The sequence below is a fragment of the Tenrec ecaudatus genome, chromosome 5 (assembly GCF_050624435.1).
Source record: "Tenrec ecaudatus isolate mTenEca1 chromosome 5, mTenEca1.hap1, whole genome shotgun sequence".
NCBI lineage: Eukaryota > Metazoa > Chordata > Mammalia > Afrosoricida > Tenrecidae > Tenrec > Tenrec ecaudatus.
The window spans coordinates 147,074,500-147,086,524 of record NC_134534.1 but is presented as its reverse complement, the minus strand read 5'-3'; the positions used below and the strand labels follow the sequence as shown (position 1 = coordinate 147,086,524).

Below are 12,025 nucleotides of genomic sequence, written 5' to 3'. Positions count from 1 at the left end.
CCCAGTCCATGTGACAAACAAATTTCCATATAAGAGACCCCAGTTTACATGACACTTCATCCACTTTGGAGGCTCCAATGATTATTGCTCAGACTCAGCTCCAGACGGAGGCAATTTCCCTGGCTAAGCAAGCCCTGCACCTGAAGCTTCCTGGACAAGGCACTAGAGGGCCAGCCCTCCACGGACACGTCTCTGATTGAAAGTGAAGTATTCTTTGAGGGAGGAGCTGTGGTGGGGGAATGGTGTTGCGTTCGGCCATTAACCCTAAGGTCAGCAGTTCAAACCAACAGCATCTTCTAGGGAGAAAGATGAAGCTTTCTATTCCCGCAAAGAATTGCAGGCTCAGAAACCCACAGGGGCAGATCTACCTTGTCTTACAGGGCTGCTGTGAGTCAGAATGAACTCCCTGGCAGTGAGTTTGGAGGTTTTATTTTGTTCTTTTTTTTGGGGGGGGGCAGGTGTTTTGAGGTGCACTGGAGACAAGCAGAGAACCTGTGGGTGCGTAGTCAGGACTGCTAGTCTACCTTCTTGCTTTGTGCCATTTGTCCCGTAGTTGGGCTTGGGTTGGTGGCTTTCTCATGGTTGATGATGTCTCTTGGTCATCAGGTGGGTGCTTACACATGAGATGACTCATGCCGCCTCATGAGATGGCTCAAATGACTACCAGATTTACACTTACCTTTTTTGCTAATTTCAAGTCCTCTATCAAGTCTTCTTCTCCTTGGGAAAGCTCAAAGATGGCCTGCAAGAGAAAATGCATCCAATGAGTGTCCCCTCGGTGCAGGGCACCAACGCCAAGTAGTACCCGCTCTAGTCCTTACAGCCCCAGTCCACTCACATGCTGTCATTAGGGGCTGACTCAGAGACCTCGGGTCACAGAGTAGGAATGCCCCACAGGGTTTGGCTCTTCTCTTTAGGGGGACGGATGGCCGGGGCTTTTTCACACAGAGCTGGTTCGTGGGTTCAAACCACTCACCCTTTGGCTCATGGCTGATAGGCTAACCCTGTGCATCACCAGAGTGCTTCAGAAAGTCAAGCTAACGTGTAGCAAGAAAACCCACCCGGGAATTAAAACTGGCAGAGAAAAGCCTTTGCAAATCACGTGTGTGCTGTGCGTCTCTGTGGGTGAGAGGCTCCCCATGTTTCTCATCCAAGGAGTCATCTTCCTTGCTACAGAATTTAGATGCAGCCAAACAAGAGGGAACGAATTTAGGGGAAATAATGACGGTTTGGGACATGAATTCCATTTCTTTGCTGTGAGTGGCCAGCGTAAGCAATGATCCACATTGGCAACAAACGTACATAGGTGCTTGACACAATGGACGGATGGATGGTGATCAGAGTTGTACAGCGCTCACTGCTAGAGAGAAAGGTGCGGCCCTATTTTTCTGCAGAGAATTACCACCTTGGAAACTCCACCGGTGGTCTATTCTGTCCTGTGAAGTTGCTATTTGCTAGAATCAACCTGATTTCGATATTTTGTGTGTGGTATGTGTGGAGCGGGGGAAGTCTCAGAGATGTACATGGCAGGATTGATTATTAATAGTCTGTCTTCCTTCAACAGAAGGTGCGCCTCAGCAGAAAATGGTATTCCATTAACTACTCGTCTTGAGGCTGGGATTGTGTGAGGAAGCCAACATTTTATCATCCTAAATGTCTGGCAAAGTTAATTCATTCTAAATTACTTCTCGGCCCCATAAGGTACAATACATAAAATCATAGGAGCTGGCTGTGCGCCAGTGAGTGTCAATGGGCCGTTTCTAATTTGGCTCCATTAAGCCATCATAAGTGAAAGAGGTATGGTGCCTGTCATCCTCATCCAGAGGCCATGACACACAGCGCATCGTTAAAGGGCTGTATGTTTGGAAAGCTGGTTCAGGGACCACTGCATTTTTCTTAGGCTGCCGGGGAGAAGCCAACAGGCTGCGGTACATTCTCTCTTTCTGGGTTTGTGGAATGGAGGGCGGTGAGTGCTCTTGGGTGAGTGGAGGCTGGAGGGGAGTACACAGAGACTCCATTGCCAGCCAGGTCTTCCTGGTACTCCATAAAAAAAAATACAAAACTCTGATTTTGAAATCATCATAGCCTAATACATTGATTTCTGTCTTTGTTTTTAAAGTACAGCAAGACCGCATGTACCTCCCATCCAGCCCCTCCCAAAGGTGGCCTCTCGACTGATATCAAAGGCAGGGAGCAGGATGGCAGAATGCAGTGGACCCTCCACAGAGCTCCCCACCCATGTCTTTACCAGAGATTGCTCACGCCTGAGGCCTCTGCAGAGGGACACCACAGAACTGGACAGTGGGGCATATCCAATATGCCAGGCACCGTGTCACCAAGAAGGACAGGAGCTTTGGAAAAGGACAACTGATGTGTCCAGACCCTGACTTTGTCATTTCCTAGCAGGTGGCCTTTTGACTCAGCGTGCCTGGCAGTTTCCTTATCTGCAGAATCAATTCGCTCCTTTCATTTACGGGCTTTCATTTCCTCTCTCCTTTCCTGCTCTCGACTTCTTCTTTCCGCTCTCAGATTACCCAAGATACACCTGTACACTGTTAACAACTGGGGAAATATGGGAAAGCATTACTAATACATTTCAAAACCACCTAAAATACCATCTTACCAACCATTGTTAAGATTTTGTCACTTCTCTTTCCAAGAGTTTTTTCCGTGCATGGTTTCTATTTGCACGCTGTATACATTGGGGGTAGATAAGACACAAACATGGTTCAAGTTTGGACGGGCACCAAGAAGCACATGGTGGAAGCCTTCCCCCTTTTACCTCCTTCCTCCGGCCACCCAATTCCCCTCTCAGAAGGGATCGCTGCTACCAGTTCCGTGTGTCTTTCTGGCAATATCTGATGGGTTTCACAAGCTAATAGGTACTGAGAAAAAGCAGTCCCAAACTATAACTCTTTCTATTTATTTATTTATTTATTTATTTCAAACTATAACTCTTGCTAAGACGGAAACTTCCTGCTACAGTCTGCACCAAATCCCTCCTAACACGCTACATCAAACACCTAAAAAAAAAACTTACTCAGAAATGTTGAAAACTTTTTTGTCTTTCACATTAAGAAATTATTGCTATAAGTTAACATTGTCATCTTTCTAAGTTTTATCAGTTAAGAAAAATTCTACTTTACTATTTACTGAAAACACTCGATTAAAAGATTTTTTAATGGGCAATAGCAGATTAATTTTTTTAAAAAAGAATATAAGGTGGATACTACGGGAATGAGCCAAGGTTTCCAAAATGTTCATAACAAATTCTGATGTTTTCAAGTTGCTGCTGCTCCAGGATTACACGGAACTCAAATAAACTACGTAAGGCAAACAAATGATTACTGGAAGGTTTACATGGTCGATGTTCTATTTTCTAAACATAAGACATCATTTTGTTTCTCTCCTTTCTCCCTTTTTAATATAGAACCAGCGGTTTTAGTAACAATAACGCTACACTGGCTGAGATGATCTCTAACAGATTGAAAAAGCCCTTGGCAAGTGGATATTAGACGTCCAGAGTCAGCCTAACATCGTCCCAGGAAAATACATAGACTGAAAAGGACATCAATAGAAAAATTCATTAGAATCTCACGGGAAGGGGCCTCCTCTAAGCCCTCCTTTCTAATCCTCGTGAAGTCAAATTAAGAGGAATTAATTCTCAGACCCATTTGTCAAAATGAAAAAAGAGCCAAATTTTTTGTTTATAAGATTTCTCATCCAATCCACAAGAAAACTCAAACTCCAGAAACATCAGAAGCAGATGACATCTAGGGTAGCTTTCCCACAAATAAATACCAACCCCCCACCCCACCCCTGACCCCCGAGATGAATAGATAAAATAGGGCATGTAGAAAATCCGCTAGAAAGTTACCTGGCTCCATATTAAAAACAAAAATAGCAACCCTAACAGCTAGTTTAATAGTTTCAGTTTGTTACCTAATAGCTTCAAGTCTTAGGTCAACTCTCTTGTGAAAACTTGACTAATGATACTCCTTTTTAATAGGTATTTTCTTTTGCCTAATGAAATGTTTCTTCTACGATTATAGCGCCTAGTACTGCATCCCAGAACAAGTTTTAGCTCTTGGATATGTTCCATATAACCCAAACTAAAAACCAGCTAGCTTTATTATTTGCTATTGTTATAAAATGTTTACTCCAAAAGAATTTGATCTCATACCTTGGTTGTCTCTCCCATTCAGCCTTCCCATTCCCACAATGAGGAAATCACTGATAGTGTCTTTAAACAGAGCAATGGTGAAGAAATAGCATTAGATGGTACCCAGTTACCTTTATCTAGGGCAGCGGTTCTCAACCTATTGGTCGCGACCCCTTTGGGGAGTCGAACCACCCTTTCACAGGGGTCACCCAGTTCATAACACTAGCAAAATTACAGTTATGAAGTAGCAATGAAAATAACTTTATGGTTTGGGGGGGTCACCACAACATAAGGAACTGTATTAAAGGCTCACGGCATTAGAAAGGTTTAAAACCACTGATCCAGGGTCTTAAAAGCTTTTCAATGACAAGCTGCCATCTATAATGCCACACAATCAAATCCCTGCAGAAGACAGGTTAGACTTGTGTGGGCATTATGAGACCAGCTCACCTTGACAATGAGGCCTTGCAGACAGCAAGGTAACCACCTCGACTTTAAAGAAACAAGTCCATACAAAAGGAAGCGCCTCTCTATATGATCACTGAATCTCCAGGGGAATCTTGCTGAAAAGTGGGTGGAGAAAGCATTTAAAAACTAAAGCTCTTTGGGAAAAGCAAAAAACAAAAAAAACCCCTCAAAACTGGTTCAACCCCCACCCCAGCCCCCTTGTCTTAAGTGGCTCCATTTTGTAATTTTCATGCTTGTAAATTAACATGCTGTTACTTCTGTAAAAATTTTCCACTGCACCTTTAGCCAAATACACAGTTTCTACAGGGGAAAAGAGGGGAGGGGAGACTGCCATCTTGATCTCATTACAGATGACTTTGTGCTAGAAATGGCTCATTGTACAAATGTCAGACGGGGTAGAACATGTGAGTTCAGTGGCTGCGCTATACCTGAAGCCTCCCATAAACAGATGTCTTTCTGACACCCCCTTTTTAAAGCTCTGGACTTAGTGTATTTTTAAATGTTCCAGGGAATTCATGGTCAGCCATGCCGTCACCTGAAGCTTCCTCTTTACAAAGGAGGTCAACTCCTCCAGGAGTGACCAAAATCCTGCCACCTTAACTCTGTAAATGCTAATCAAAGTCGCCACAGCTGTATCCACTTACTGGATAGTTGTGCCTCCATTAATCTCTATGAACTCTAGAGTCGTAGATCTCTCTCTCTCAGTGGTTTCCCATGTACTTTCAGGTCTGTGTAATCGTCCACATATGGACACTCACTGTTTAAACACCCCATAATAAGAGATACCAGGCTCTTTCCACATCACTAGTATAAACATTATTACAATAAATAGCTTTATTGTAATACGGCTTTTTCCCTTGTGTCTAGGTGGGCCTGGTAGAGAAATTCCTAGGGGAAAAATGGCTTAATTTATATAAAAATTTTTTAAAGCTCAAAAAATTTCAAATGTCCTCTTTTTGCTAATGTCAGGTTCCCTGCAAAAAACAAAAGTGACACTCCATGTATTGCTAGATGACACACGTATGAAATGGTCAGCAGAGCCTGGCACCAGGGCCTCTTTCACGGATCATATGACAGCCAGCAGTGGCTGACCCCGGAAACTGAAACAGGAATGAAAATAACCTCGCTTCACAGAAAATCAGTTCTCCCACAGCTGAGTCAGTGAACGTCTCATAAATTGAATATTTAAAAATACTGCTGGAGTACCCGGGTGGTGAAAACAGCTAACGCACTTGGCTTTTAATCAAAAGGTTAAAGATTCGTGTCCACCGATGGATGGATGCATGGATTGTGATAAATTGTACGAGCCCCCAATAAAATGATGAAATAGAAGGCACCTTGGAAGAAAGGGCTGGAAATTCTGAACAATCAGAATCGACTTGGTGGCAGCTGGTCAACCTGTTAGACGCTGTCACCAAAATACACGTAAAGTGATGATCATTGTGAACGACAGTATCTTGTACTTTCAGATTTTGTTCATGTCAGTCTCTTTTTTTAAAGTGGGGGACACACCCACTCAGCTGGATGCTGGTTTCTTAGGTCCTTTCAGAAGCTCCAGTATGGCCGGTTTGGCCTCATCCTGTAAATGCCGTGGAAAACGGACTTGGGGACCATGGTGCGGACCCCAGCAGGGCTCCTTTTGTTTGCCTTTGTTCAAAACATATAACCAGTTAGTTCCACAGGCCCCACATGCCTACCTCCTGACGCTTAATTTCCTTGGACGTGAGCATCTGATTGACACACACGTCGAAGGTCTCACTCCATAGCTTGCTGTCTCTTCGCTTTGTGCTTGATGAGGCGGCATTCCTGGACCAGGGTCGGGGGGCAAGGATGTCAGGCCGGCTCTCACTGCGGAAGCTGATGGAGCGCTAGACAAAGAGAAAAACAATGGTCGTGGGCACGGCGGTAGGACTGGGTGGGTCACTGGATCGGCTTCCTGCAGTTGACAAAACACAAATCATAACATCCATAAGAAAGAGTGGACACTGCCATGAGGCCTTTGGGAAGTCAGGCACTGTCTTGTGCCTACGTGCCAAGGAAAACTGGACAAGAGGCCACTTCCGCACGCGTGCTGGGGAATATCCGTTCTGTGTGACCTTGATAGCAGAAACGTGCCAGGCTAAACTCAAGCGTGAAGGCAGCACTCAGATAAGTTATTGATTCTGTTTTTTTCCAGTGTAAACCCCCGGTTCCTCAAATGGTAGTGATTTTTTTTAAAAAACATTTTATTAGGGCGAATTTTTTTTTAAAGTCTATTCAGTCCTTCCCTTTACCTCTAACTAGGAGCAGAACCCTACTATCCTTGGTACTAGCTTTCATGTGGTTTGGGTGAGCTCACTCAGCCCTGGCCAATTAAGAGTACTCCACCACTCTGGCTCATGTTAGGGACGTACCCAAGTGTGCGGCCAATCAGAGTTCTCCCTGATATTTAATATATGATATATCACTCTTCTTTTGTAGTCACAAGCTCAACAGATAACAAAAGGGGAGTTTCTTGCCCAGAAAGAAATCAGGCTTTCTGGTTGATAAAGACTGATGATGAACCCAGCAACACGGTGGCCCTTAGTCATCCTGTACATCTGAAACAGACCTCACTCCTGAGTTAGAATGACCAGCCCTTAAGATCGGAAGAGTAACATTTCCCCAAGGTCAAAGTATCCAGTGTTAGGGAAGGCAGAGGAATAGAAATAGGAAGCACTGGGAGAAATGGGATAGGTGACAGTACCTTGAGGGGATTACAATAGGTGACTTGAAACAAATGAATTGTTGAATGTAAAACTGATGGTCTGCTCTGAAAATCTTCACCTGTCACAATAAGAAGTCTCTAGCAGAAATCCCCTCTGGTCACAAGGAAAAGTCTGTCTGCTGCGGCAAAGTACAGGGACTCAGAATGAAGGATGGAGAGGTTGAGACGAGGGATGGGGAGACACCATTCTTTGCTTTTTAAAAGTCATTTTATTAGGAGCTCTTATAGATATAATAATCCATAGTTCAATCATATCAAGCACTATTGTACAATTGCTACCACAATCAGTTTCCATTCTTAGATGCATCTGTTGCATGGCCAATTCTATTTCCTTTTATGCTTACGTTAATATCAGTTGGGAATCCGTCAACTCAAAAAGACCCAACTAATACAGACACTAAATCCTACCTTGGGAGCAAAGAACCCTGTGCATTTGAGGTAATTCTTCATTTTGAAAAGAGACCAGGTCCAGTAGATTTCAGGGCTATCCAATAAAATAATATCCCCCTTTGTGGCTGAAACACGCTGCCACCATACACCACAGAAAAATATACATGATCATAAAGAAAGTAGAATGCATCATCATCAGCCTCCATCCCAAAAGACTTCATCACATTTATTGAAAACATTGCCAAGTAATGAGACATTGTCATCCTCAAAACCACAATTTTATTTAGCAAGTGCCTCTGCCGTGGCTTCCGGTGCCATCAGCGTAAAGCTCTCCGTTTGGCACCAAAAGCCTCTTATACTCTGGCCACGATGTACATATCTTCACCTCCTCTTACCACGCGCCGTCTCTGTGATTGCTACAAGCAGTCTTCTCTGGCCGGAATGCTAGCTCCTGACTGTCCTCAGGACACCACTCACACGTCACCAAGGCTCTCCTCCCTCCCTCCCTCGCCCACAGCTCTGCGACAGCAATCATCACCAGCACATCTGGCTCATTATTGGCCACCTGCTCTGACTGCAAACTTTCTGCAAACTAATCTTGCATATAACATATGGACCATCATCAAGATATTCTAAAGTAGCTTGTAAATATACTTAACAATAAAATTCAAGATCATAAAGTCATTTTGAAGAGAACTATCCAACCTAAAAAAACCCTAAAAAAATCCGACTCAGAGAGACCGTAAGCAGGGTTTCTGCGATGATGAATCTTTACAAAAGCAGGCCGGCTTCATAGTTCTCCCCTGCCGGTGGGTTAGAACTGCTGACCTCACAATTAGCAGCCCGACGCAGAACACAAAGTGCCACTGGGGCTCCTTCTCCAAGCAAAGGGTGTCATTGCATGAGTTATACGAATACGGTTCAAAAACTTGATGAAATTTTTCATTATTTTTCATCCCATTTTTCTATAAATTTTTGAAGCTTTTCAAAATTCACCAGCATGATGGAATATTATCCAACTATTATCATTTCCAGACAACTGAACAGTCACAAAATGCCTCTGATATAAGTAAAATTAAAGTCAGGATTGAAATTAGTATATAAATATTTAAGTATTTATGAAATACTATATTTATGTATAGAAGTAGCAATGCCAAGATATATACATATATGAGCAAAGATAGAGACCACTACTAAATTCTTTTTGTTTTTATAACAGTATGAGTGGGTTTTTTTGGGGGGAGGGGCAGTTTACACATTTTTATACTATAGAAAAACTGGAAAAGGCTATTTCCCAGGGCCTGGCGGGCTTTAGCAGAACTTTGTGGGAGCAGGAAGCTAGGGTTCTTTGCAGTGGTAACATCAGGTCAGCCCAGCCTCTGGGCTCATTACTGAGCTCAGCAAGCCACTCAGATGGAGAAAGTAGGTGAGCCAAATTCAAAGTTCACCACTGGTACCTTCCAAATCCTGTGATCTCTTGAAAACAGTGACCAGGTTACTGCAGGCAGAATCCAGACACTAACAGTGAGTTAACCATGGGCACTAAAGGGTCAAAACAAGCAGTGAGTCACCAAGTCATTAGATCATTTCAGTGTGTGGTTCTGGTGCCGGAGGGGATCGGAGTTACAGAGAAGAAAGGAAAATGAAAAAAAAAAAAAGATTCAAAATGAAAGAGTTTCCACTTTCACTTAAAGAATATTAATTGTCCAGCGCATTGTATTTTCAGTTCCCCAACAATGTCAAACTCCCACCACCAGCCTGAAAGTAATTTATGCTTATTTACATTTCCATACATGACCAAAGTACATGGCATTAAGTACAAAATGAAAACCAAACCCCTTGCCGGTGAGTTGGTTCTGACTCAGCAACCCTGGAGAACAGAACTGGCCTGAGGGTTTCCAGGAATGGATTCTCCACAGCAGCACACAGCCTCCTCTTTCTCCCGTGGAGGGACTGGTAGGTTCAAACTGCGGACCTCTTGGTTAGCAGCCTAGTGCTTAACCATTATGCCAACCAGGGCTCCTCGAAGTCACAGACATGTCTTCCCCAAGAAGTAGCCACTTTTGCTACTTCCAATTTATGCTACGTCTTTATCTATGCATTTCCCAACATCATGGAAAATAGGATGTTTTCCCTTTTTACTCAATGAGATAGCTTTCCATGTTAGTCCATAAAACTTTTAAACTGCGGCGAAATTTTCATAACTTCATAAATCCTCAAAACTAACCTTTTAAAAACGAGCACTTTGGTGGCTTTAGGGCATTCACAATGCTGTGACCACCACCTCCATCTAGTTCCACCAACATATCCCTCCAAAGTCAACTTTATTTAATGACTAGAGTGTAAGTGTCCTGTGGTCTTACTGAACCACACTCAATCAGTCCCCAACGGATGGAGATTGAAGCTGCCTCTAGTACCCTGTTATTCGGGAAGTCACCTCAGGGAACATGCTCTGTGCGTGTTGGTCATCCTCGGTCAGCTAAAAGGACACCTACATTTTAATGCGTGAAGTTTGGCAGTTAAATCCATCAGCCGCTCCTCAGGAGAAAGATTCACAGCTTGGAAACGCATTACACAACATTGCTGAGAGTTGGGATTAAGTCTGGGCAGTGAGTTTGGCTTTTGGCTTTATATGCAACCAAACTGACCTCCAAACAGGCTGTTCAGCTTTATAATCCAGAACATGTATTTTCCCACACCCATATCAACTGGGTGCTGTGATCAATGTGACAGGCCAACCACTGACACTTAGTTTTAGCTTCATGCTGGGAACAGATGCAGTTTAAGCAGATTTTTATGTACGGATTGAAGATTTCCCCAGTTTCAGATTTTCTTCTCTGACAGCTCGAGGAAGGGTGGAAAGGTCAACCAGACTAGGCTAGCTCGATCGTGACAAAACCCTTGTGTGGGGGCTTCCTGTGTGGCTGCTGAACTCGGGGGGCCATGGGGGAGGGAGGGGACGAAGTTCACCATGTAGGTTATGGAGGGGTCATGCTTAGGACTTCTAACAGGCTTGCTTGATTGCAGGGCCATCACGTAAACTGGAGTTTTACCCCCCCTCCCCTCCCCGCACCCCCACAGCCTACTGATGGGAAAACGGAGGCGCGGGGACTTGCATGGATACAACTCAAGCTAGTTACGTTTGGTTCCTGAGGCTGAGCTCCTTCTATCTACTATGGGACTGTCTGTGCCTAAATCTACTGTCTATGCCTAAATCATACATGATAATGGAAAGATTTCTAGGCGTTTAAATCTAGTTGGAGGGAGGGGGCAGACATTTGCCCAGGTTAAGGACTAAAGACTAAGTGGTTTGTTTAGACATCAGACTGCAGATTGACACTTTTAGGTGGAACAACAACAAAAACCAAACCTACTGCCTTCGAGTTGTTTCTGATGTGTGGTGAGTCCGTGCATGGCACAGCAGAGCTGTCCCATTGGATCTTCTCGAGACACTGCCAGGGTGGCGGGGGGTTGGGTGGGTTGGTTTGAACCGCTGACCGCTAGGTGTTGAGTGCAAATCACTTGCACTGCCTTTAGTTAGGTGGAATTAAACAGACATCATCTTGCCCTTCCTCACTCCCTACGGCAGGACAGGGTGGAATGGGAAGGAAGCATCTCAAAGCAGAAATCAAGAACAGCAGTCCGTGTGTGTGGCCAGCAGTTAGTCAGCTGTTCCTTGCGGGACAGGAGTCTGCACATCACAGCCTACAGGCCCAGCAGTCACCAGTGCACCTGAGCCCAACTGCAGGCTATGGAGAGGCGCAGGCAACTGTAGCTGGGAGAAAACAGAACTGAAAGAACAGGATGCCTCTTAGGAGAGGAGAGCGGCCACAGGTCTTCGTGGCCCTGCCTGGCCCTCTGCACGCCCTGCTTCACGTTCCCCAGGTGATGTATGGTCTCGCTGACTTGCTGGTTTTTGATAAGTCTGTCTCCTCCCTGATGACGGCTCCTTTTCAGTAGGGATCTCTATCTGCCCCGCTCATCAGTGGATTCATCAGCACCTGGCACACAGTGGCCCTTACCACAGTTTTGCTCCATCAGGGAAGGGACATTGTGCCTGGCTAAGGGCTAGGCACTGAGGGGAGTTTTAGAGCATTGCTACGTGCCTGCGTGGTAAGGAGACCTCCCAGACGAGGAAACCTGAGGCTCACTGAGGGTAACGCTTTACTGATGATCACAGAGTTAAGCAATAGTATTGCAGGATTTGAACACAGGTTTGTGTTAAACTCAGAATGCCAATCCAAGTACTCCCAACTGTT

At 44.5% G+C, this 12,025-nt stretch overlaps 1 protein-coding gene across 3 annotated transcripts in view; it reads right to left on the bottom strand.

The window, feature by feature from the left end:
* ARHGEF3 (Rho guanine nucleotide exchange factor 3) overlaps nt 1-12,025 on the bottom strand; it is a 355,657-nt gene that overhangs the window by 24,523 nt on the left and 319,109 nt on the right. For all 3 annotated transcript variants that reach the window (XM_075550009.1, XM_075550011.1, XM_075550010.1), the window contains 2 exons: nt 6,328-6,498; nt 680-742 (listed from right to left, as the gene is read on the bottom strand). In XM_075550009.1, the coding sequence (XP_075406124.1) occupies nt 680-742; nt 6,328-6,498 (234 nt within the window). The remainder of the gene's footprint in view (nt 1-679; nt 743-6,327; nt 6,499-12,025) is intronic.